Source organism: Trichosurus vulpecula, chromosome 5 (assembly GCF_011100635.1).
Source record: "Trichosurus vulpecula isolate mTriVul1 chromosome 5, mTriVul1.pri, whole genome shotgun sequence".
NCBI lineage: Eukaryota > Metazoa > Chordata > Mammalia > Diprotodontia > Phalangeridae > Trichosurus > Trichosurus vulpecula.
In genome coordinates, this window is record NC_050577.1 from 71,586,777 (window position 1) to 71,612,994 (window position 26,218).

The following is a 26,218-nucleotide window of genomic DNA, read 5'->3' on the forward strand; positions in this document are numbered from 1 at the left end:
AGACACAGAGGACAGAGACGGGGAAGTTATACAACTAAAGGAGAGTTGGTCATACACTGAAAAAAAGGGTAAGGTAACACTTCCAGGCTTGAGTGTGCTTTTGGGTGGTGTAGTTCATACTGCTGTAAGTTATGCAAAAAACTGAGTTAAGCTCAGAGCCTGCATGGCTCTTGCCTTGGTAGGCTGCTAAAATTAAACTCTACCAAATGCTTGTTATTAAAGAGTCCAAGTTATTCTGTGTCTTGGGCACGAAGTGAGGAGGGAGAAGACCATAGCTACATAGGAGACTAACAACCATAAGTGACATAACCTTTGAATTTCAGCTACTAAAAATGATATGAAAAAACTATGAAAAATCATAAAAAAGACATTTCTCTGTTCTCTTAAGAAGAGGATCTAGGATATAATACAACTTTTTTGTTGATGGTCCAGGACTATTCTAAGAAATAATAGCTGACATTTAAATATACCTTAAGGTTTAGAAAGCACTTTGCATACATTAACTTATTTGGTCCTATCAACCACTCTGTGAATTAAGTGCTATTATAATTCTCATTTTATAGAAGAGAATGCTGAGGCTTTGCGAGATTAATGACTTGACTAGGGTCACTTAGCTAGTAAATGCCTAAGGCAGGTTATGATTATTGGGCTTGTTTTTGTTTTTAACATGCTAAAGCTGTAGTTGTAGGAATAGATGTTGATAAAACAGGGCACGGAGTAGGCTGGATACTAAACCCCAGAGTGGTTCTGATACTTGCTTTCTTTTTTTTGTTTGTTTTACATTGGATGTGTTGTCTTTTATTTTTTTTATATTTAATTTATTTAATATATTTAGTTTTCAGCATTGATTTTCACAACAGTTTGAATTACAAATTTTCTTCCCATTTCTACCCTCCTGCCCACTCCAAGATGGCATATATTCTGGTTGCCCTGTTCCCCAGTCAGCCCTCCCATCTGTCACCCCACTCCCCTCCCATCCCCCTTTCCCTTCTTCTCTTGTAGGGCAAGATAAATTTCTACGCCCCGTTGCCTGTGTATCTTATTTCCTAGCTGCATGCAAAAACTTTTTTTTTTGTTGTTTTTGAACGTCTGTTTTTAAAACTTTGAGTTCCAAATTCTCTCCCCTCTTCCCTCCCCACCCACCCTCCCTAAGAAGGCAAGCAATTCAACATAGGCCACATGCGTGATACTTGCTTTCTTGAAAGAGGCCTAATAGCTTATATTTCTCATAGCAATTCAATTCACTTAAATTCAACTGGGTAAACACTTATTTAATAATAATAATAGCTAATATTCATAAAGTTTTAAGATTCGCAAAGTACTTTATGGTACATATATATAGTATGGTTATAGCATGTGGTCCTTACAAGAAGTCTGGGAGGTAGGAGGTGCCTATTATACATAGAGCACAGTGCTAGGTAGTAGAGATGCAGTCTTGAGCAAGTTATGGTCCCTACATTCTGAGATCCATCCCTTCCTATTTATCCCCACTGTTACAACTAGAACCTCATTATTATGTGTTTGGACTATCTCAATATCTCAAAAGTTTCCTAAAAGCTTTTCTGTCTCCTTTCTTCCTCTTCAGATTCCCTCCTCTCTAATTCTGTATTAAAACTCTCTTTAAGTGTTCTTCCACAAGATTAAAAAAATCTATGAGTGAAGCATGGTCTTCAAAATGATAGAAGAAACATGATAGAATATAGAAGAAACAGCATTAAGAGGAAATTAGAGTGCAAGGTAGGCAAAGTGATAGCAAGGGAGCTTTTGCCAGGCCCAGATAAATTACGTCCCAGTTTTCTACAACTTAGAGATAGATGATCTCAGAAACATTGTTGAGGTGATGATGTTTGAGAAATCATACAGAACATGAGAGTTACAAGAAGACTAGATATCCAAATGTATAGAAAACTGAGTCAAATTTATAAGAATATGAGTCATTTCTCAATTGAGAAATGGTCAAATGGAATGAATAGGCAGGTTTCAAAAGAAGAAAGCAAAGATATCTATAGTGATATGAAAAAATGCTCCAAATCACTATTGATTGGAGAAATGCAAATTAAAACAACTCTGAGGTACCACCTTACTCCTCTCAAATTGGGCTAATACAACAGAAAAGGAAACTGACAAGTGTTGGAGGGGATGTGGGAAAGCTGGGACACTAGTGCACTGCTAGTGATATTGTGAACTGATCCAACCATTCTGGAGAGCAATTTGGAACTATACCCAAAGGACTATAAAACTGTGCGGAGCTTTTGAGCCATCAATACCACTACTAGGTCTGTATCCCAAAGAGATCAAAGAAAAAGGAAAAGGACATATGTGTACAGAAATATTTAGAGCAGCAATTTTTGTGGTGGCAAAGAATAGGAGATTGAGGGAACGCCCATCCATTGGGGAATGGCTAAACAAGCTGTGGTATGTGATTGTGATAGAATATTACTGTGCTAAAAGAAATTATGAGAAAGATGTTTTCAGAAAAACCCGGGGAGACTGATGCAAAGTGCAATGAGCAGAACCAGGAGAACATTGTACACAGCAACAACAATATTATGTAATGACCAAGTGTGAATGACTCAGCTATTCTTAGCAATCAAATGATCTAAGCCAATTCCAAAGGACTTATGATAAAAAATGCTATCCACCCTCAGAGAAATAACTGATGGCATCTGAATGCATAGGAAAGCATGTTTTTTTAAAATATTCTTTATTTTTCTTATTTGCTTTTTGTCTGTTTTTTTGCAACATAGCTAATATGGAAATATGTTTTGCATTACTGCACATATATAAGCTATATTAAATTGCTTGCATTTTCAAGGAAGGGTGGGGGGAGGGAGAGAGGGGAAGGATTTAGAATTCAAATTTTTTAAAAAAAATGAGTGTTAAAATTGTTTTACATGTCATTGAAAAAATATATAAAAAATTCCTCCTTCTCCCTCACCCAAATAAGACTAGAGATGTACAAATTTTCTAGTTTTAAATAGGGGAAAGAGTGGATTTTTGAAGCAGTGAACTTATAAACTGGATGTTAATTCTCAAAAAAATTCTAGAATGAATTATTAAACAGATAGTTTTTGAGCATTTAGAGAAGAGAATGAAGTTATTGCTAGAAGCCCATACATGTTTGATAAAAAAAACCTTCTATGCAGCTAAACTCATTTCCATTTTTGATAAGGTTACTAGATTTGTAGATTAAGAGAATCCTTTGGACATGGTATATATTGATTATAGCAAAGTATCTGGCAAAGTCTTCAATTATATTGTTTTGGATAAAATCTCAAAGTTCAAGTTAGATGATAGCACTGATAGAAGGTGGCACAAAGTGTAGAACTTGGAGTCAAGAACCTGAGCCTCAGATACTTACTAGTTGTGTGACTCTGGACAAGTCATTTGACCCCTGTCTAAGTTTCCTAATCTGTAAAATGGAAATAATAATAGCATCTACCTCCTAGGATTGTTGTGAGGATCAAATGAGATTAATATATGTATATGCATATATATTTTATATATAAAATCTTATATATAGAAGTCCTATATCCTAGTGAAGATGACGATGAAGTTCACAGTTAGGTTGACAGTAATTATCACAAGGGTATTGATTAACAGAATTTGTCCAATAAGCTTAGGGCGAGGTCTCCAGACCGGTGGCCTGAGGTCTTTTCCTCCTTCTTCCCGTCCCATTTACCAATCATTTCAACGGAGACTTAGGAGAAAGGATCACCAACCTGACGGGCGGTAGAAAGTCACGATGCAAAGCAGGGCGGGTAAAATGACCGATGACGGAGTCACATCCGAAACGTGTGTTCAGTTCTGGGTACCACATTTTAAGAAGTGAGGCAAATTTGAGGTATCGATTCCATTTAGACATCAATGCAGGAGCCCCGGATGTGAATCTTGGTGTAGTCATTTGCAGGCTCAGTCATGTGATCTCAGGCAAGTAACTTTTTTGGCCTTTAGCTTCCTCCTTTGCAAAAAAGGGATAACCATACTGGCCCCCTGGACCTCAGAGGGGGGATGAGAAGATAATGTGCTTAAAGTGATCGGTAAACCCTGAAGCTCTCTACAAATGTAACCTAGTGTACCATGAAAAGAGGAAGAACTTTGACGGGTGAAACAGTATTGGGGATGGGAAGGACATACAGGAAGCTGGATGGCAAGGCATCTGGGATGTTTTGTTAGAAGAGAAGATTAAAGAACATGACAACTGTTTTTAAATAACCAGGGCCTATAACATAGTAAAATTTGATTTACTATGTTTTGTTCTAGAAGATAGAAAAAAGACCAAAGGGAAGAAATTACAGGGTAGTATCTTTTGATTTAATAAATCAAAAGCGGTTTTAATAAATAAAATTGTCCAACAATGGAATACACTGACTTAAAGTAAGCTGTTCATTGCTGAAGGCATTTGAGCAAAAGCTGATTATCTGTCTGGGTTGGAATAGATGAAGTTCCTGCACTGAGAAGACGTGAACTAGATAGCTTCTATGACCCTTTCCAATCTCCAATGCTCCCCGAGTCTATGAGGCATTGGTTTGTATTCCTGCCCTTCCCCCCCCCCACCTCAAATGTCTTGTACACACACACACGTACATACATATATATAAACATTAGTATATCAATACGAATACATTGCTATTGTACAGATACAGAGAGAATAATATAAACTAATGACAAATCTTTTGGTGTTTTAAAAAGTCTTTTTAGCACTATAATTATTTAGAAGTGGACAAAGAATTGAACAGTTTACTATAGGAGGCCATGGACTCTATTAATGTTCATCAAACATTAGCTAATTGTGTGCTTAGGTTGGATTAGATGTCGTTCTCCATAAAAACAGCAGAGTAGATAAGGAAGTTCTTTGAAATCTCTTTCAGACAAATAATTTCCTGAGAAGAGAACTATTATGCTTCGGTTGAACTTTTATCAAAGTGTAAAGAGTAAAAATATTGGTGGTGGATGCTGTTATAACCACAGCCAGAGGGCACTCTCAAATAAGAAAACATTTTTTTTAAGGTATGTAACTGTTATCAGTCACAGATTTGTATTTATTCTAATGTGATACTTTTTGAGGACAAATTTATAGGATTTCTTCTAGACCTGGCAATGCTTTTCTTTCTACTCATCTAATTAAGGAAATACAGAGCTTGACCCAAGAGAACAGCCCTAGTTTACATTTCAGTAAAAATGTTACTTAGGCAGACATTTTAGTTAGGTATAGTCCAGGATGCTGCTTTTTTTGTTTCATACTAACTCAGCAATCAATCAAGAAGTATTATTCAATGCCAGACTTTAAGGGCGCTGTTTCTACCTTAACCCACCTTTGCAGGGAGAGACTGTAAACCAAAGTAACATGACATACACATAAAACCCCCTATATTTTTCTTTCCTAATTCATTTTATCTCAGACATGCATTCAGCACTTATTCAGACTTCTCTAATGATGTTCTTTGGGTATTGGAACCATTGTCTGTCTTCATAGGATATGGTCTGTTCCTTTTACGATTTTAGTCTTTTTGGTTGAGAGACCCCATTGCCTATTTCCACCCTCCCTGCACTTTCTTTGCCATCCAGTCCCTCAAGGCTAGACTAATTTCTAGACCTTAAAGCCCTTTTCGTGTGTGTGTGTGTGTGTGTGTGTGTGTGTGTGTGTGTGTGTGTGAAAGGGGTGGGAGAGACTGTATTTCTTCCCTTGATACTACCTTAAAAATACTTCCCTTCATTCTTCCCAATAACTCTTAAAACATTTCTATCTAGTGGTAGTCTTATTTTTTAGTTTTCTATTCACATAATTATAGATTTGTCATCCCCCTTCTGTAAAATTTTATTTGTACCTTGGAGTTGATTGGGAAATTTTTCACAAAGTCTGGTCACTGAATGAAACTTTGAGCCAGTGGAACTTTGGAGGGTGGAGCCTTCACAATGTTGGGCTCTAGAATCTCTGAGCCCTCCTTGTGCCACCATGTGGCTCCTGGGTTTGAGCTGTGCACAAAGTAGAAATCACTCTTCTGTAAAAAGGAAGATGATAACTTACCTACATACCTTACTTGGTTGCTATGAGGGTAAAATGAGATAATATATGTAATAGCAAAATGTACGTTTGAAAACAGAGTGCCAGAGACATGTTGATATTTTATACTTTTGGCCTTGAACACTGTACGTCAACTCTTAATTTCATGAACACTTTGCTCTAGCCAGCCAAATCTACTTGCCATCCCCTCAGCGTGACTTGATCTTTTTGACCTTTTTGTCTTTCGTGTCCACCGTTGTCCTATAAGAATGCTCTTCCTGGTTATCTTATCAAACTCACATTTCTCATTTCTCTCACAATCCGTCTACAGACTCACCTTCTCAAAGAAGTTTCCTTGATTAGAATAAACTACACTTTGTGGGCCCTCGTTACTTACATATAAATCTATTTCAATTTATGTGGTATATTCCTGAAAAGTGATATATGAACTCAATTTATACACATTAAATTGTATGCACATTAACATTTTAAATGAGGAACTCTGGTGACACCTTGCTATAATTAAAGTAACTATCTCTTAATATGTTAAAATTATATGTATATGTTTAGAAAGTTGAATATATGCTGTTATTTCTACTAATAGCTGGTGATGCAGCAGATAGAGTTTCGGGCCTGGAGTCAGGAAGAGCCGAGTTTGAATCAGACCTCGCATACTTACTGTGTGAGTGAAGGCAAGTCACCTAACCTGTTTGCCTTGGTTTCTTCAAATGGAAAATGGGATCATAAGAGCACCTATCTCCCAAGGTGGTTGCAAGGATAAAATGAGATAACAGACAAAGCCTGGCATATGGTAGGTGCTATATAAATGTCAGCTATTATTACTGTTATTATTAATCACAGGTACTTAGTGTATTTACTTATAGCAACTAACAGCATATAGGAGGTTGTCAATGAGTGTTCTTTATCAATTCCTGATTATGAAACAGAGGCTAATAATGAAAACTCTGAGAGTTTCCATTATATGGCCATTAATAGCATCAATGTTGGTTATATACCAAGGCTGGTATATAAGCAACCCCCCATCCAAAGTATAATACAACATAATGCTGTTCTTTGCGCCTAAGCTGTACAGTTGTTCTCTTTTTCATCTCAACGAGCAACTCTTTCTAACTCCTTATTAAGTTACCTCTTGCTTTTTTATTTTAAATAACATTCTCAATTTAAAAAAAAGAGATAGCAATGGTAGCTATAGTGGAATATACTGAAGAGTCAAAACACATTATATAGTATTGTCTTCTTATATAAAGTAAGTATATCCAGGGTGTATGAGATGTTCCAGCAGAACCAGCACCTCTGGTGTGAGAGCTTGCTGAGCCCTATTCAGGGCTGCTCATCCACCTTTGGGGTCCACCTTTCACCTGTGGCTCCAAGAAGCTGGAGCATGTGCAGTGGCTATACCCCAGTAAACCATCTCAGAAACAGACCTCAAATCCATTGGTGAGGTAGGGGGATGTCCACCCCAAGCATGGGAAGCCTTCCTGAAGCAGAATGGGTGATGGGAACAATTTGTTCCAATGGCCATGAAGGTGGCTTAAGCAGGTTCTGTGGAACATTGAAAATGCCAAGGTCATCCGACCTGGGCCACTGTTAGACATCTTGACAAACCACTGGACTCAAGCTCTGGAAGAGAGACTGAAGCTGACAACTTTGTGTCACTCTGCCTCACTTAAATCCAATTCACCTGTGAGTCAAGACATCCCCTGAGATGTCATTGGTCCTCTTTGAAAACAAAGGACAAACAATAACAACAAAAAATACATACAATACTGCATTACTTTTTTTAAAAGCATTTGAGTCATTTTATTAGTGAAACTCTTAAAACAGAGGATTTAGGGTTAGGGGGCAGTGGTGCTGCCAAGTATATATAGGGATAATATTTATTTTTGAGAGGTTGACCTTGGGCAAATGATTTAACACCCTTGGGCTGCATTTTCTTCACTTTTAAAATGAAGGGGTTGGACTAGATGGCCTTTGAGGTCCCTACCACTGCTCAATCTAGTATGATCCTAAATTTATTACAAATAAGTCTAGATTATTTTCTTTTTCCCTTTGAAGAGGAAAGAGGTTGTATTTTTGCTAATGTTACCAACAAATTTAAAAAGCTTATTAAGACTGAAAACATTTTAATCTTTCTACCAACGTGTACTATTTATCAGGGAGCTGGTGGCAGAGTCAGGAATAAACAGTTTTCTCAGCTGTAAAATGGAGGCATTGGCTAGACGATTTTTATGAAATTTTCCAGCTTCAAGGTTCTCTAATTCTCCAGTGTTGTGCAAACTTCAGAAGTATGAGGGTGGACGCGGTTTTTAACAGTAGGTCCTTAAGAGAGTGCCTGGTAGGTGGGTAGTTACCTGTGCATTTTAAAATAAAGATTTTAATCTTGTTACCAGGGCTATGACTAGAACTGTTGAATCAACAATATATACATATGTGGGCAACTAGGGGGCACCTTGGATAGAGTCAGAAGACTCATTTTATGAGTTCAAATCCAGTCTCAGACACTTATGAGCTGCGTGACCCTGGGCAAGTCATTTAATCCTGTTTGCCTCAGTTTCTTCATCTGTAAAACGATCTGGAGAAAGAAATGGCAAACCGCTCCAGTATCTTTGCCATGAAAACATGACTGAAAATGACTAAACCAATGGTGGAGAACCTGTGGCCAAAAGGCCACATGTGACCAAGTTTTATAGAACAAATCCTTTTATTAAGGGAATTTGTTCTGTAAAGTTTGGATTCAGTCAAAGGGCTGCACTTGAGGACCTAGAGGGCCACATGTGGCCTCTAGGCTGCAGGTTCCCCATTCCTGAACAAAAACATATACATATGCATGTGTGTATACACACATGCATATGTATATAAGTGAGGGAATAATTGTATTTAACCATCTCAGCCTACATTTAATGTTAGCTAAGTATGATAAAGTAACAAAGGGTCCAGAGCTAAATTTTACATTTGTTAATTCCATTTCCTTTCTTCTGAGACTCCTCAATCCCTTGTAATTTGGTCTTTGACCTCATTTATTGCACTCAGAAGGCCCTCTCCACAGTTACTAGGGTTCTCTTACCAGCCAACTCCAGATAAGTTCTTACCTTTCTTGACATCTGTGCAGCATTTGAAACCACTGACCACCTTCTCCTCTCTTTTCCTTGCATTACAATCTAATACAGGGGAATAAAACATGCACACACATGACTAAATTGCAAGATGAAATGTGATAGGCATAAAGGTAAATACAGACAAGGTGTTCTCACAAATTTTAAGTAGAGAAAGAGTATTTTCAGGGGAATGGGAGATTGGCTTTAGGAAACAAAAGGAGACATTTTAAGTTTTTCTTGTGATTTTGTTTGCTGTTATGAAATTTTTCATGCTAAAGATAGTCTCTCATCATTATTTTGTCACGTCCAGACTTTTTATTTTAACCTGTCTTAAGACAAAAGGAAAAGGTGACTTCAACTGAATTTGAATGATTTTGCATCCCATACTCTGCTTGGATGTTCTAGGCCTAGGAAAAGTGGCACCAGCTTCTAGGCCTGAGAGATTTTTAAGTGGAAGGGCTGAGGAGGAGGGTACCTAGCTGTTGCCCATGTATTGCCACACCTCATTCAACTATTCAATTAAAAAAAAACTTTAAGCGACTGTCACCTACTTTGTAGTGCTAGACGCTAACAAGCAAAAACAAAACAAAACAAAACAAAAACCACAATAAAACCAAACCAGGATTCCCCGGGGAGGCAGCTAAATATCTCACTTCAAATTCAGCCTTCTTTACTAGGTGTGTGACCTTGGGAAAGTCATTCAACGTCTCTCTCTGCTCAATTATAAAAACATGTTAATAACAACAGTTGGGGCACCTGGGGGTGCAGTGAATAGAGCAGCGGGCCTAGAGTCTGAAAAGTTCATGTTGCTGAGTTCAAATCTGCCCTCAGACACTTATTAGTTGTATGACCCTGGACGAGTCACTTCGCCCTGTCTGCCTCAGTTTCCTCCTCTGTTTCTTCATCTTCACCAGCTTTACCAATGAGACGACACATGCAAGCCGATGCGCACACCTTAAAGGGCTATTGCGAAGACCAGGGACGATGATGATGGTGATGGCGATGATCTGGACGAGACAGCCCCTGTCCTCGAGTCTTTTCCGCCACGTCCGACTCTCGGTGACCCCATGGGGGTTTTCTTGGCAAAGACCCTGGAGGGGTTTGCTATTTCCTTCTTCCACTCATTTTACAGATGAGGATGAGTAGGTAGAAACAAGGCAGAGATGGGGGCAGGGATCAGGGTGACCTCCTGCCACGGAGGACCACCTGTGTGAGGACGTGGAGGTGGCGGGCGCGGTGCTGCTCGCAAAGAATGGCCTCCGGTCCGGAGTCGGGCTATGCGATAGGATGCGAAGGGCGGGTGGGAGCTTTGCTGTGGACTAAACGTTGGACTGAGAAGGCTGGACGTCATTCTGGAACAGGGGCTCCTAACCTTTCATCGTCTGGGGAAACCTATGGACCCCTTCTCGGAACTAATATTTCGCTTTTCTAAAACATAAAATGCACAGGATTACAAAAGAAACCAAATATACTGAATCAGCTCTCACGATGGTTTAAAAAAAGGTCCTCGGACGTAGCGTTTAGAAGCCTGGCTGAGCACGGAAGGCGCACGCTGGGATCGCGCTTTAGGAATAGGAGGTGGGTGGGGGCGGGGGCAGGAAAAGGGCGGTTTCCGCCCAGTCATTTCCTGTCTTCCTGTAGGGGGCGTTCCAGCGCAGTAGACATTCCTCCTAGGGACTCGGCCGCTTTCTCTCGGACTCTCTTCTCGCCCTACTCATTTCTATCTCGATTTGCGGGCGTGGGTCCAAAGGTCGTCGGCTAAGCTGGCACAAACTGCCGGAAGGGCGAGGGGGCCCAGAGTTGCCCCACCGCCCTGGAAAGACGGAAAGCATAGGAAGGACCAGCGCCGTCTGGGCGGGGAGGCCCGAGGCGCGATCTGCACCTGCGCGAGCCGCGAGGTGCGAGACTCCGGGTGTGAGCCTTCCCCCCGCCCCACACCAGCGCCTTAGGACGCACACGCATGCGCGGGGCGCCGGGAGCCGTTGTTGGCCTGACCGCTGGGGCCCTAACCTGCGCAGATGACAGCTAAACGGCAGGCCCGGGCCAGGGTGCGGAGGGCAGCGGGAGCCCGCCTTTGGGCGGGTTGTATAGGCCCGGAAATCACCAACACCCTCAGAAGAGCATCGCCCCCTTCTCCCACCACCTTAACCACTAGACGCCCCGCTGGCATTCTGTTATTGAGCTCAGACAACCTTGAACAGGTATAAACCTGGAGGTGCCGGTGCGGTCTCCTCCCGCGTGGGGAGGCACGACTCCTTCCCTGTCCCGCCCCTCCCCGGCTGGGCCCAGAAAAGAGCCTCGGGGCGACCGTGGCCTCGCCCATTGCCCTGCTCTTCGCTCCTCTCCCTTCTCCCTCCTTCCTTCTTTCCTCCTCTCCGCCTTTCCTCCTCCCTCTTCTCTATTCCTCTCTCCCTCTCTCCTTCCTTCTTTCCTCCTCTTTCCTCCCCTCTCTCCTCCTCCCTTCCTCCTTCTTCTCTGCCTCTTTCTGGAGAAGAGCTCCAGTTCATATCTTCCCCCTTATTTCAGCTTCCCTCTTCTTCTTTCCTCCTTTCTTCCCCCCTTCTTCTCTTCCTCTCTTCCTTTCTCCTCTTCTTCGCCTTCTTTCTCCCTTCTCACTCTCTCCTCCCTTTTCTCTCGAGTCCCTTATCTTTCCCTCTCCCCCTTTTCCCTTTCTCCTTTCCCTCGCCCTTTATCTTCTCTTATCCTCTCTCCATCTAGCTTTTCTGTCCTTTCTTTTTTTAGTGCCCGACCAGAGAAACTACTTTCTGCTTCTATCCCCGAAAGTGGAGCTAACAGGATAGAATATTCCACTTCCCCCTGAAGTGGAAAAGAAGATTGTAAACTTCAAAGCTTAGCATCCCCATGCAACTCATATTAGGGGTAGGACATAATTGTTAATGGAGACTAGGGACGAGGGGATTAAAGCTGGTCTTTTCCTTCCCTATGGAATGGGTATGTAGTCATTGGTCATTTCAAGCCCTCCCTCTCACCGTATATTAGCTATATGACCATGAACAACTCAGCTTAACCCTCAATGCTCTTGACAACACTTATGACTACTATGATAATAGCATTGATATTGCAACTGAATTATGTTACGTTACCTCAACTTGAAGATACAGAGAGCTCTTCCACCAATAGAAAACAATCATCCTTGCTCAGGCTGTAACAGATCTTCCTTTCCTTTGGTAGCATTGTAGAGTGGTATGACAACAGGAAGGGTTTCTTATCTTGAGTGCAGAAAAACAGACCAGTTCACTTGGGCCCAGTCCTAAGGTACACCTTTGGTTTGCCCAGAAGCTTCAAGGCAATTGAGGATTTGGGCCATTTCTAATCCCATCTATACTCATTGTAAATACTCATCGACTCCACATTCTTACTTGGTTTTTTTTCTTCCAAGGAAGTAGGTAGCAACTCATCTGTTCCTGCCCATTACGAATATTCTAAACACACATATATATGTGTGTATATATATATATGTATGTATATATATGTATGTATATGTGTATATATGTGTATATATATATATACACACACACACACACACACATATATATATATATCCAGTCTTCACAATTGTTTAAGTCTGTCCACCAAAACACTTCACAGACCATGTGAAACAGTTCTGTTCAGGAATTCACCACCCAAAGGCCTATTCCTATTCTTTTGGAATGCATAGTTGGCTATATTTCGTGGTCCAGTGTCCATGGGTCAATTTCCTGATACCTTGTTTGGCCCTCCTTGGTTATAAAGGATATTTTTCTTTAATCAGAGGAAGGGTTCTAGTGCTATCTTACTTATCACTAGGCTAGCCTCCAAGCCAAAAATAGTCTGTACCAACCCATCTCAGGCAATTCCCTTTAGAGACTATCACATCATATATTACAATAATCTCTTTTTGATAATAGCACTGAAAATCAGAAAATACTCATTCAGTGCACATGTTCTTAACCTTTTTTTGTGTCATAGACCCCTTTGGCAGTATGAAGAGGCCTATGGACCCCTCAGAAAAATGTTTTTTTTTTCATCACTAAATTAAAATAGATGAGGTTATGAAGGAGGGTTGAACGTTAAAGTTCTCTTTGTGCAATTCCTGTGGATTCTTTCTGTCTATGTGTGTATAACACTTATATTGAAAAATGGCAATTTTTTTTGAAAGTTCATAGACTTCCCCAATTCAGAACTCCTAATTTAACGTAACTATTTTGGGAGTCATTGTAATGCCATACACTAGAGATTTTTAGCCTGGAGAAAAGAAGACTTAGGGGATATGACTAGTCTTTTAGTATCTATCTGAAGGCTGCTTCTATAAATGAAGAATTTGATGTGTTCTTAGCTCCACAGGGAAGAACAAAGCAGTAAGTAGAAATTTCAGAGAGGCAGATTTTGACTCAGACTTCCTAACAAGGGGAACTATTCAAAGTGGAAGAGGAATACCTTGGGAGGAACTTGAGAGTGCTCTTGGCAAAGGCTGATTGACTACTTATCGGTAATGTTGTAGAAGAAAGTCTTAGTTATTTGGATTAAATGACTTCTCCAGGGGGTTGCTGGACCCAGCGAATAGCAGACAATTGAAAGCTACAAATCAGGACTTGGTTTGTTGGGTTTTGGTTTTTTTTTGGATTGTCTAGACTCATGATAGGAAAAATGTCAATAATGCAGATTAAATTTAAATGTGTCATGAATACTTTTTTTGGAGAATCATTTGTTAAATATTTACTAGCACATCCTTGCTGATGTGCCTTCCAGCTCTGAGATTCTTTGAAGTGTGTTTTGTTTGGTTGTAGTTTTTTGGCATGAACAGGAGAAAATAGGAGTCATATCAGTATTATGGTATATTATACTAGATATGTAACATTGGCATATTACTGCATTATTTATTATAAGATTATGATTTATGTTCCTGATTTATGTCTCTGTCTTCTTTTGAAGCCCTCCTAAAAGTTATATTCTTCATTTTCTTTCTAGTATGTGAGATCAGCTAGTATAGTAATTGGCTTCCTTAACTCTAGCATTTGTTTGAGAAGAGATACTCTTTACCTTCTTGCTAATAGGTACAGGTTCATGCTAATAGGTACAGGTTCATGCTCCGAAGGTAGGGAGAGAAGGAAGGCTGAGAAGTGGAGCATTTGAAATGGTTAAATTGGCAAGCTTTGACCTTGCATAGTACTGTGTAATGGTATGTATGCACTTACACATACACACACATATATATACACACTCGTACATGTATATGTATATGGTGCAGTGGATAGAGTACGAGGTCGGGGGTTAGGAAAATCTGAGTTCAAATTCAGCCTTAGACACTTACTAGCTCTTTGACTCTAGGAAAGTCAACCTCCCTTTGCCTCAGTTTCCTAGTTTGTAAAATGAGGATAATAATAGCACCTATTTCCTGGATTGTTATGAGGATCAAATGAGCAATACAAATATTTGTAAAGCACTTAGCACAGTGGCTGGCACATAGTAGGTACTTTATAAATGCTATTAATTATGCAAAATTCATCCAGGTGTGTGGTGTGCTTTAGGTGTTCCTTAATCTCTCCCCGCAACTATAGAAGATGTCCTCAGCTTCAGATTACACACACACACACACACAAAATCAAGGGCTTCCAGATATTCGTTAAACTAGATTCTGCTTATCCTTACTTAATACAGTTTCTTAAAGAAGATTAGGCACTTTTTCTGGGCTTATTATGATTCATTACTAATGTGTATTCTACTGCTCTGAGTTAATTCAGAGTTGCTTATTTATGCCCAGGCTAAATAACTGAGACATTGGAATAATCTGAGTCATTGCATTAAGAATATAATTTATGGTATAGTATATTAAAAAGAGGATGTCTTTTTTAGTAATAAAACATAGTAGTTTTCCCTGATTATTTTAATCTTCTTTTCATAGGAAGAATAAGAACCTACCATCTAAACTTTGGAAGACACATAAAAACCAAAATGAAGTCATCAAAAGCTAAAACCATAACTTTTCCTCTAGGCATGGAAAATTCAGAATTAGCTTCTAAAAAAGCTTCAACTGTTTCAGCAGGATTGCATAAAACAAGGAAAAAAAGTAGCACAAAATTTATTAATGAAAATGAATTAATGTTCCTTGCTCCTCCACCTGTAGCAGAATCAATGCTAAAGCATGCCATCGCTATTCCATCTGAAAATTCAGGGGACATTCTAGATGATGAGCAAGTTGTTAGGAAAGTTACTAAACATCTTCAGGAGGTAAGAAACACTTTAGAACAATTACAATTCTACACTTTTGATTTCTGAATTTGTCTTATTAACTCTTGCTTTTCAGAGATCGTGTCCTAGTTTCCAGGTATAAAAAAAGCCTGGTTCATTTGCCGCTTCCTTTGGAAATGTAGGCAGAATACAGATACATTTTATCTGGGGATAAAATTCTAATCTGCTTGAGGCAGGAACTGTTTCATTTTTGTTTTTGTATCCCATTGCTTAGCATAGTGCCTTGCATAGAGTAGGAACTTAATAAATGCTTGCTTTTTTGCTTGATAAGTACAAAATCTGAAAGTGTTTCAGGGTCAGTGTTTTGGAGATAGTGAAATAGACTAAGCTGAAATGAATAACCTTTAGTAATTGATGATTACATTAAATATGAAGTGTGTCACTGGAGAAAATCAATTATGTGGCACTGGAATAGATAATTGCCTATGCAAAATAGACCCAGTCTTGGTTAGTTATGTGTCTGTGTTAAGTATATTTTAATTGATATTAAAATTTATAATCATGTTACTATTTTATTGTTTTTGTTTGGCAGATTTCTTCTTCTTTACAAAAAGCTTATGGAATTGACAATGAAGCACCAACGCCAGAAGGAGAAGAAAGTACACCTGTATGTATATGTAACCTTTGTTGCCAGGGCATTAACAGTAATAATGGCTTAGGTTTTCTTTTGGAGTCCACATTTATAAACAGAATGAGCAGGTTAGAAAACTTGGTAGTGCTAGTTCTGGCAAAGTCCTGGTGAAACTATCCTTTTCCATATGCAGAATTCAATAGTCTGCAACTCTGAAGTCACTTAGGTCTAGAGGGATGGACTGATTTATCCAGGATCCACTGGCTACCCAGGCAATCCTTCAGGGATGTTATCCACAAGGATCTTATATGCTGCCCTGTAACAAGATTTTCTGGTTGGCCAGATGATTACATCTTTCAGTGTCTTCTTTATACCCACCAGCTGCCTTTCAGAGACAGCCCCCCTAGGTCCACCATTTTACTTCCCTCTCCACGGGTTGCTTTCCTGTACTTTGTCCAGCAGTGTGGTAACAGTATACTCTTCCAGGATTTTCAGCAGTAATCTTCTGAAATGAAAGATAATTTCCTTTGGCTTTGAAGTTCTGTTGGTTCCCAACAGGTTGATCATAATCTACCAGCTGATCTTGAAATTTGCCTTACATGGTTTACCTCCCTTCTCACTGCTTGCAAGAATTCCCTGTGAAGAGAGGAGCAGAACCCATGGCTGTTGTCACAAAACCCTATCTGTGGCTTGTCAGGTCTCATAGCTAAAAGCTATGCTTTGCTCCCACTACTGTCATCTATTTGTTACATCATATCCCCTCCTCTATCCAAAAATAATCATAACACTTAAGTGAATTTAAAAAAATGCCCTTATTGGGAAAAAGATCAAGAATTCCTTAGCTAGATAATTTACAACTTTCTTGCCAGTGATCCTCTGAGAAAAGGCTTTTTTTCACTACACAAAATAACATGCTCCTCTTTACTGCCTTTAGACAAGTCTTCAGGATTTTAAAACAATGACAAGGACTTTTACATTTAATATCTCACTTGATTTCAATAAACCTGTGACACAGGCAGGACCCAGAGACTATAGTAACTTGCCCAAGGTCACATCGCTGGTAAATAGAAGAACTAGAATTTGAACTTGGGTCTTCTTTGAGGAAGTATTTTTTTTAACTTTTGGCTTTTCTTTTTTTTTTTTAATTTTGGAGGGGGGGAAGGCAGGGCAGCTGGGGTTAAGTGACTTGCCCAAGGTCACACAGCTAATAAGTGTGTCAAGTGTCTGAGGCAGGATTTGAACTCAGATCCTCCTGACTCCAGGGCTGGTGCTCTACTCACTGCTCCACCTAGCTGCCCTGAACTTGGATCTTCTAACCTAAGTTAAGTTCTCTTTTTACTTCACCATACTCTTTCCAAGGTTCAGATGGCCGACAATCATGTAGCCCTGCTGTGCTTCCTTGGTTTCTATAATCCAGCTGTCTACCTTTCCTAAGAATTAAAATTCTATTTGTGCAGGGATGTGGGAGCATCTTAGTTCATGTCTCATGCTGCCCGAAGGTGTGGACAAGCATGTCCTATTCATTGTCACTAATTGGTTCCACCAAAAATTGACTTTAGGACAAGCGATTATTCAGGGAGTAACTAGTTCCATAGGAACAATGTTATATATGGGAGATACATTCTTGGATGGTCAAAATTTGTACTATTAAAGCTTAAAATAAGAGGGGATAGTGGAGGAGCTTAGAAACTGCATGATGAAAATCAGGTAGTTCTACTGGCTTGGAAATTGCAGGTTTTTTGTCAGTGGTGCAAGGTTGAATCAATATGAGACTTGGTGGAGCTCACTTTAAGACCATACTGGGAAGTGCTGGCTGGAGGTGGGCAACACAAGTAGCTATGATAAAAGACTTTGGGGAATCAGATTGATTCCTGGCATTCCTGCAAATTTTTTGCTTCCTTGTACAGATAATGGCTCAGATTCTTTGCATGGCTATCAGTATTTCCAGTTTTCTCAGCCCTTGAATCCTGGCAATCTGCAGATGTTCTGGTACCACACTGGCATGACTTTTTCAGCTTATGCTTGCTCTTAATCCAGCCTTCCTCTACATAGCCTCTTTAGAACTAGGCAGGAATTATCCTAACCCAGCCTGGGGCTGGCCCCTGTGATCTCTGCAGCAGATATTGTGTGTGTGGCTTTACAAATGGATGGCTTGTAGTTGTAATGACAAAAGATGCTTGCGATACTTTCTGGCAGTTAGGTTCCAGAGATTGTGGAACTATTATGGAAGCTGTCTCAGATCTCTGAAGAATGAACAATGCTGCAAACCCCTTTAGATCACAGTTGGAATTAATGATCCTGTCCTCAGAAAATACTGGGAATATCTCAGATTTTTTTGCCAAGTAGGTGAGAACCTCTTAGGGTTACTGTCCCAATGCAGGTTGTTTCTAGACCTCCATTCACCACAGACCAAGCCAAGGTGGTGTCTTGCCTAATGGAGCAATCTGCTCATCTACTGTTCTTTTACAAATAACAAGTCATTTTTCGGTAATATGGTGGAGTATCTCCAAGAGGTTTTTGTAACTCTGTTTAGAACTGAGATGCTTAACAAGGAACCTTGATAAAATATGCCAATTCCTTATGGACACTAAGGTAAGATTTGACATGGAATTACCTTTGCTCTAGTGGATCAAATTTTGGAGGGCCTGGATATGCCTGTGTAGAAGGAATTCACTTAAGTGCATGTAGCTTCCGACTTGCCTGCATTTATTTAACAACACGTCTGCACTGAGACCTAGCTTTGATCATGGCCAAGTTAGTAGTGGATTGTCTGTACTTTTCCAGCCCATCTGATAAAAAGTAGGTGTACAATGACAAGTCGGTATAGCTCAGACAATACTGTATCTACCATTATCCTACTGTTCAGGCCCAGGGGTCCACCCAAGAAGATTAATGTTAAACCTGAAAATTTGGTTGAAGGAAACAACAGAGCTAGGTGATAGAAAAATCCATGTTGTTTATTATTTTCCCTTAAAGCATAGCTAGGCTAGCTTACTTGTATGTACAAGGAGTCAGAGCATAGGCTCTGGCTGTCTGAACAAAGCAATGAGAAAACTTATATACCTTATTTTGGCAGAGCTAGCAAGCCTGTATTACCTCATTTTTTATGACCCCCATGTATGTTTAACCATGATACAAGAAGAGGATTTTCCTTAATTGAATAGAGTTGTAAACAATGTTAACAAAAGTCAGTTGAAACTACAGCCCAGCGTCTCTGTGTCTCATTACATCCCATAACATAGTATATACCTGTAGGATATTAAGCAAGGTAATCTCTCTCGGGGTTAGGGTAATGTCCTTAGGTCAGTCTAATCTGGCCTTGTTGACAGAGGTAAGGGTATGTCCTGAGCAAACTTTTAGAGAGAACAAAGAAGCCCAGGTCCTGGATCTTCATCCAGTTACTCATTAATTCAGGCTCTGGGTCTGGTTGAAATAAGAAATGATATAAAATAGTATAATATTTTCCACATTAATCACACATAGGCCGCCTTGCCTGAAACTTTAGAGGAATTGAGGGTTAGACTTTTGCCCTGCTACCATTTTCTAGACTGACCTTAGCTTTGCCACGTGATCCATTTGCTTTTGATCCTTGACATGAAAATTCCAGGTTCCCAAGTATTTTGCATGCAAGCTATAATGGACTCTGAAGTGCCTTTGGGTATCATGGACTTGCTATTGCTCTGAAAAGGGTGACTACCCCAGAGATCTTGTGCCACCCTAGTAGTAGTTATAACAATTGAAGGGCACTCACATCATTCCAGACCAGTAACCCAAAAGACTCATCTCTCATGGATTTGACTTAAGTATATTTTTTAACACATAATATTTGAATATTTAACAATTTTGGAATTGTTCATACCAGTGAAACAACATGTGAAACAAATAGAAAAGTGAACAGTGGAAAAGAAGATAATGCACAGCAGCTGTCCCTGTTTTTTTTAAAAGTCTGCAAGCTTGTGTGCCTACTTAAAGATAATGAATGCTGCTAGTGACCAGGTCACTTAACATTGTTTTAACTTCATGGACTATTAATTCTAAAAATTCACTTGGGAAAGACAGACTTCTACTTTGAAAGTAGAACAAAGATCTAAGTTTTCATCTCCTGCTTGGGCTAGGATCATGGAATCTTCAGACGAACTGACATTGTCTTTACAATGAATCTAGCAGCTGGCCCTAGTATTGTAAACTTCCAGGGATGAATCCCTGCCCAGAGCTGTGGAGCACCCTGTTCCTGATATTCTCCTTCAATTGCACATACTTTAGTATGGAGGGGACTACTGTTATAGCAAAAACGTTTAACAGAGGCAGCTGTGGGGATACAGAAAGGAACTTCTAGAGTATGGATCTGAAGGAAGCCAAGCTCTGGAGTAGATGGAGTGTAACGTTGTCTTTTTAGCTCCAAAGGACCCTAGTAGTTGAGTTTTCTATTGTGAAGAATGTGTACGTACTTGTTCTCATTCTTGGTTGAGTGAGAAAGGAAACGCATGAAGTATTTCCTTCCTAGAAATCCAGGCTTTCCATTTTAATATGTATTATCTAGGAGCTGTACTTAGTGTGGTTTGATATTTTGACTTTTTTTTTTAATCAGGTGCTAGTTAGAAACAAAGTAGTAGCTTCCTCTTTGATCATCAAGGCAGTAAATATTATGAAGACTTGGTTGCCTTTTCATTCAAGGGCAGTGTGGCATTGGGGTTGAAGTGTTGAACTTTGAGTCAGAAAGGTCTAGATTTGAATGCTACCTCAGACTTTTAATAGCTGAGTTACCCTGAGTAAGTCATTTAGCCTCTGAACTTCGCTTTTCTCTTCTGTAAAATGGATATCATAATAGCACCTACCTCACAGGGTTGTTGTGAGGGTTGAGTTAGATAATCTGTACTGAATGTCTTGCAGACCTTAAAAGTATTACATAAATGTAGGCTGTTACTGTTACTGTTCAGAGTGCTGTATAAATAGATGTCAGCTAAATGATCCAACAAATTATGGATTAGAATATGGTAAGCATTTGTTTGTCTTTAAATGCAATATGCACAGAAACTCTCCTCTCATCAGTTGTCAGCTTACTAGAAATATTTAGTTACATGAATATAGATACTTAATAATACTTTCAAACAAAGAAAACAAAATTGACTGTCTTTATTAAACACATTATGGAGGTATGAAGCAATCAGATGATACAGAACAAAGAGAAGCAAGGGAACAGGGCATTTATTTAGGTGAACTAGTTTTCCAGTGACTCTTGGTGCCTCATGGAACCTAGAAGAGCTTCCATTAGTTGCTGACTGCAAATAATTATATATGAATAAATACTTAAACCAGAAGTTTACCATTAGTTTATTGGAAAAACCTAGATTAGAAGCAATTTATTGGCCAGATGGCCAGGTGTTGATGTAATTTGGGGGACATCTTAGATTTCCTGTGATCTTTCCACTTGTTCCTTCAAGGAAGCCAGGGCTTTTGTGGCTGGGTCTCTTAATCCAGTCTTCTAGGCTGTTTGGTGCTACTTGAGCGTAGTGATAGTCTTCAAGAAGATAAAAGCATTCACGTATTCTTCAAAGAGATTCTCTTTGTTTAGAGTTAGATTTACTATCGGTGGCTTGAGTATTGTCCTTAGAGTTTTCGGCGATATTAATAACAGGTTTTCTCCCCACAGTCAAAGCCTTACTTTTGGGAATAAAAAAAAATCTTGATTATTGGGCTTCTGGAGACTGGAGTGGTGAGTAAATGCAGTTTTGGATCAGGTCAGTTACTTTATCTTGAGTTTAGCGTTCTTCCCCCAGTCTCATTGATGGTAGTGCCATTCCTTCATAACCAGAGAGGAAACTCCTTTGGGTAGATATCATCACTTCGTCCATGTTAGATGGAACCCTATACTTCTCAGTTGTAGCAGCAGTAAAAGTAGGGCAGCATGTAGTGTTCAGGCTCAGTATTCAGTACTGTAGGTTCATGCAATGCTTATACTGATCATCTGGGGAACAGGTGCCACTTTTTTCTGAGTTGGGCCTATTTGCAAAATCCCAATCTGGTACGCTGCATTCTTTGATGGCAGATGCCCCAGCGGCATCTTGAATACAGTTTTGTTGATTATTCCTTAAACCTCGTCAGTTTCAGTCTGTTCCACAGTTCCAGAGCTCTAATAACTTATTCTTCAAGTGCTGGCGTCGTATCTCACACTAAAACTTGGGATAGATCTCCTGGAGGCAGTTTCAGCAATGTCCAAGTCTTTAGGAGCCAGTTGCTGTCCGTTAACCAAGAGCTTGACGTGTTAGCATCTGCATAAAGGGCCTTGGCACCTTCTCTCTGAGAAGGCCTACTGTGGTATGCATGGTGCTGGATATATTTCTTTCTTTGTTGCTTAGGAAAGAGAGACCTAAGGGAAATTTTCTGACTTTCTTGAATGTGAGGATTTCATTTAGAATCTCCCGGGATTGCTTTAGTTTTGGAGCTTGACCTCTTCTGATTTATCTTTGTGGAAAGGTTAATAAGAGGTGGTTCCAGTTTGGGATACAGTATGAGAGTTTCCTCTCTTTTCCCACTTGTCTCCTTGTTCCTGTGTATGTAGGGTGAGCAAATGGACTTTTTGTATTGGTTCCAGGACTAGTTCAACTACTTGTTCTCTTTCAGGGCTCTCTCTGGTGAAACCAAAATTTTGTCTCTCATCATAAGCAGACAAGGTCTTATCTCTTTTTGCCAGGGCCTTCATCACTCACAACTCCAACCTTCTTAGCAGTGAAACAGGGTATCACTTTTTAAGTAGGGATTGCAGTACTTTTCTTGGCAGTAGACGGGATATAGAGTTGTTCATAGGTGGCTGTTCTCACCAAGTTGTTAGTTTCTGGTCTCCATTGCAGCTTTTAACAGAGTTGTGACTAGGTCTTGGAGCTACAGTCTTTCCATGCACTGCGCTCCCATTATTCCTTAGCTTTGACTTGGAATCTGGATTCAAGCTATTTTGTCCTCACCTATGACCAACTTCTTCTCAGCACTACGTGTTGTTAACAAATATAGTATCTTATGAAAAATAGTGAGCACAAGAACAATTTATTTAAAATAACAAGCACTGTGATATTAAGAAAATATATTACTAAATACTTCCCAATACCTGTGGCCTCAAACAAATGACTTTGCTTCTTCCCAATAACCTAGAGACAAAATGTTGTAGGTCCTGGTTGTGAGTCTTTGTGACTTGGCCTCTAGGCTCCCAAGGTCAGTCTAGGGAAGCTGGAAATTCTAGGCTAGTCACTTGCCCCTGTATAGCACAGAAGGTAGGTACTGATGCTGCTTAATGTCTCAGTTGCTGGGTGATGCACCTTGAAGTTCACTGAGAGATCAGGATTCATGCTGGGTCACCTCAAGGATTGCTGAGAGATAAGGAATCACCCAATGATGCTTCTACTGAGTATGTGTGGGGGAACCAAACTGTTCTTGGTGTTATCAAATGAAGAAATTGAGACAGAAGCAGATTTGTTTTGTCTGTTGTCTTGTATGATATAGCCTAGCTATATCATACATTCTTCTTCTAGACTGTTTTGCTCTTTTCTGCACTGATTAATTTGTAGAAGTATCCACAAGGCCAAGATATAATGAAGGGCAATGCGGCCTGAGAAAGATGCATGCATATGCAGAATGCTTCAGGCTCCATAATCAATAGTTTGGCATTCAGATGACTGCTGTTCTGAGCTATGGTGAATGGTTGTACATTAGTTCTCACTGAGAGGTAGGTCTTTTGCCTGGGATTGTGTGTCATTCTGCTTGTGGATCCAACTTTTATTTCTTTTGTTTGTGGTTCATATTTTAATTTACTTGAGGATATTTTTTCCCTCTTCACCAGAGGGGAGTAACCTTATCTTTGGTGGTATTACCAAAGTGGGTCATGTTCATGGAGATGTTCTCACATTTTGGGTCTCAGGCTCATCTAGAACATAAAACTGATCTTTGGTCTCTGGTGTAATTCAGTTTGCAACTTGAAGACAGCAGAGCCTTTCCAGAAATTGGAAGTGTCATTGAATCCTTAGGAAGCTATTGTCTTTCTCCCTCTTGCAGACTGAACAGACCTGGGGTTGGCCATCACAGATTAGGTGGAACATTATCCCCTTAGAGTGACTTACAGGGCAGCTGTATTCGTCTTCTGATATGTTGGAGCTGTATTACCCTATTGGAGAAATAATGTGAGGCACTGAATCTAAACAAAAACCTATGCTTCCTGCCTCCCTTTTCTCAGTAGTACTGGGATTTGGTTGTCTGGTGCAGCACAATACAGCCTCATATGGGAATTGAGAGCGTCATCTGCATTTAGTATTTCTGAATGCCTGACTTTATGCTAAATCCAATTTATAGCTAGCCAGATCCCACAGTGAAACTCATTCTATGGCCAAATTGTTGAGATGTGTTTAGCATAGTTGAGGTAGAGGAAGAATTTTGGTATGGCTCTCTACCTCCCTGATGTAACTTTAGTAATATCTAGGATCACTGTTCTCTACCTTTGAGACTTGAGTTATATTCACCTCTGAAGTAAGTAAAACCCAATCAAGATATGAAGGGATAAGGGATTGGATTTGGCTTGTATGAATACTGAATGTCCTTTGGGTTGTACAGTCTTACAGTTTTTTCTCAGGTCCATGAATTCAGTGTTTCAGTACCTTCTGGACCAGGAAATGGTGGTTTAGCTCAATAATGTCCTGTTCTATGCCTGGAATCTTGTCCAACAGGCTGAATTGGTTTGAATTGAACCTTAGAACCTATTCTAGCATGAGCTATTTGCCTCATTAAAAAATCACAATTTGACAAGACAGGAATGAAATTCTTGGGGCTCTCAATAGGTTAGCAGGGATGTTTGTATGGATCCACAAGGTAATGTCTGTGTGTGTGTGTGTGTGTGTGTGTGTGTGTGTACAGATCATAACCTCCATGCATTGGTTTCTTACCCATATGGGCTATGGTGTGCTTCATCCTTTGGTTCTTTGCCTTGACTTTGTCCTCACTGATTATTGAAATATAACCCAATGCTTTCTAATGAACACCAGGGGTTGAGGGTTCATTTTTAAGAACTGAAATCCTGGTTCATTTCTGCCTTTAGCTTGATATATCTTAAACCACAAACCATTGATTATGGAGCCTGAAGCATTCTGTATATGCATGCATCTTTCTCAGGCCGCATTGCCCTTCATTATATCTTGGCCTTGTGGATACTTCTACAAATTAATCAGTGCAGAAAAGAGCAAAACAGTCTAGAAGAAGAAACTACCAGTTAAAGCCTCATTTGTGACAGGGTAGTACCATGTCAGTGGGGTGCAGTATCTTATCCTTGTCCACATTGATCTCAGGAGCCTATAGTTCCTTCAGATTGTCTGGGCACTCATTCAATGACTGGTCCCCTTGAAATTGTTTTTTAGGCAGTTCACTTTAGCATTCCTGAGCACTAGAATCTATAAGCAGCTGTGTTGTTGTTAAGACCTCAGTTTAGACACCTGATAGATGAATTATTCTCATAGGCCTATCTATAGATTATCAATTCTGTATCTTCTAAATCTCATCTACCCTTACTCAAGTAGTAGCAGGCAAGAGACAGTTATTCTTAGACCTTAAAGAGTCTGCTCTCTTAAGTAGACATGATGTCTGCATTTCAAAAATGGAAGACCCATCTTGAATAGGAATGGGCATCTCTTCTGATGAAGCTCAGTGGATAATGCACTTGTCTTTCTCATGTTTCTTCAGTGGAGGCTTATGGAATTTTGTTTAAGGATTGATGCATGATTGCCCATGTTCTCTGATGATTGCAATTACATATAACTTATAAAGTCTGTATATTCAGTATATGTTTGGGTTGAGGATCTAGCAGGCTGGTCAGTAGAATTACTGCAATTCTGGTGAACCCTGCTTTCGTATCGAGGGGTTATGACATTAGATTTTACCATACCCCTTTCCTCATTCTTTGGGTACAGTGCTATATTTGAGGTAACTGAATACTTAACTAAATTGGCTCACTTCTTCCTCTTTGAAAGTCCTCTATTTTATTGAAACTCCATATTTTGCCTTGGAACATGATACTCAGTTTTGCTGGGTAGGTGATTCTAGGTTTTAATCCTAGCTCCATTGACCTCCGGAATATCGCATTCCAAGCCCTTCGATCTCTTAATGTAGAAGCTGCCAGATCTTGGATTATTCTGATCGTGTTTCCACAATACTCAAATTGTTTCTTTCTGGCTGCTTGCAGTATTTTCTCCTTGATCTGGGAGCTCTGGAATTTGGCGACAATATTCCTAGGAGATTTCTTTTTGGGAT

The 26,218-nt window shown here is 39.8% G+C and overlaps 1 protein-coding gene across 1 annotated transcript in view; it reads left to right on the plus strand.

Annotated features, from left to right (window-relative positions):
- The first annotated feature begins 15,114 nt into the window (after positions 1 to 15,114).
- CCDC7 (coiled-coil domain containing 7) overlaps positions 15,115 to 26,218 on the plus strand; it is a 136,891-nt gene continuing 125,787 nt past the window's right edge. The window contains exons 1-2 of the mRNA XM_036760529.1: positions 15,115 to 15,348; positions 15,902 to 15,976. Coding sequence (XP_036616424.1) covers positions 15,115 to 15,348; positions 15,902 to 15,976 — 309 coding nt within the window. The remainder of the gene's footprint in view (positions 15,349 to 15,901; positions 15,977 to 26,218) is intronic.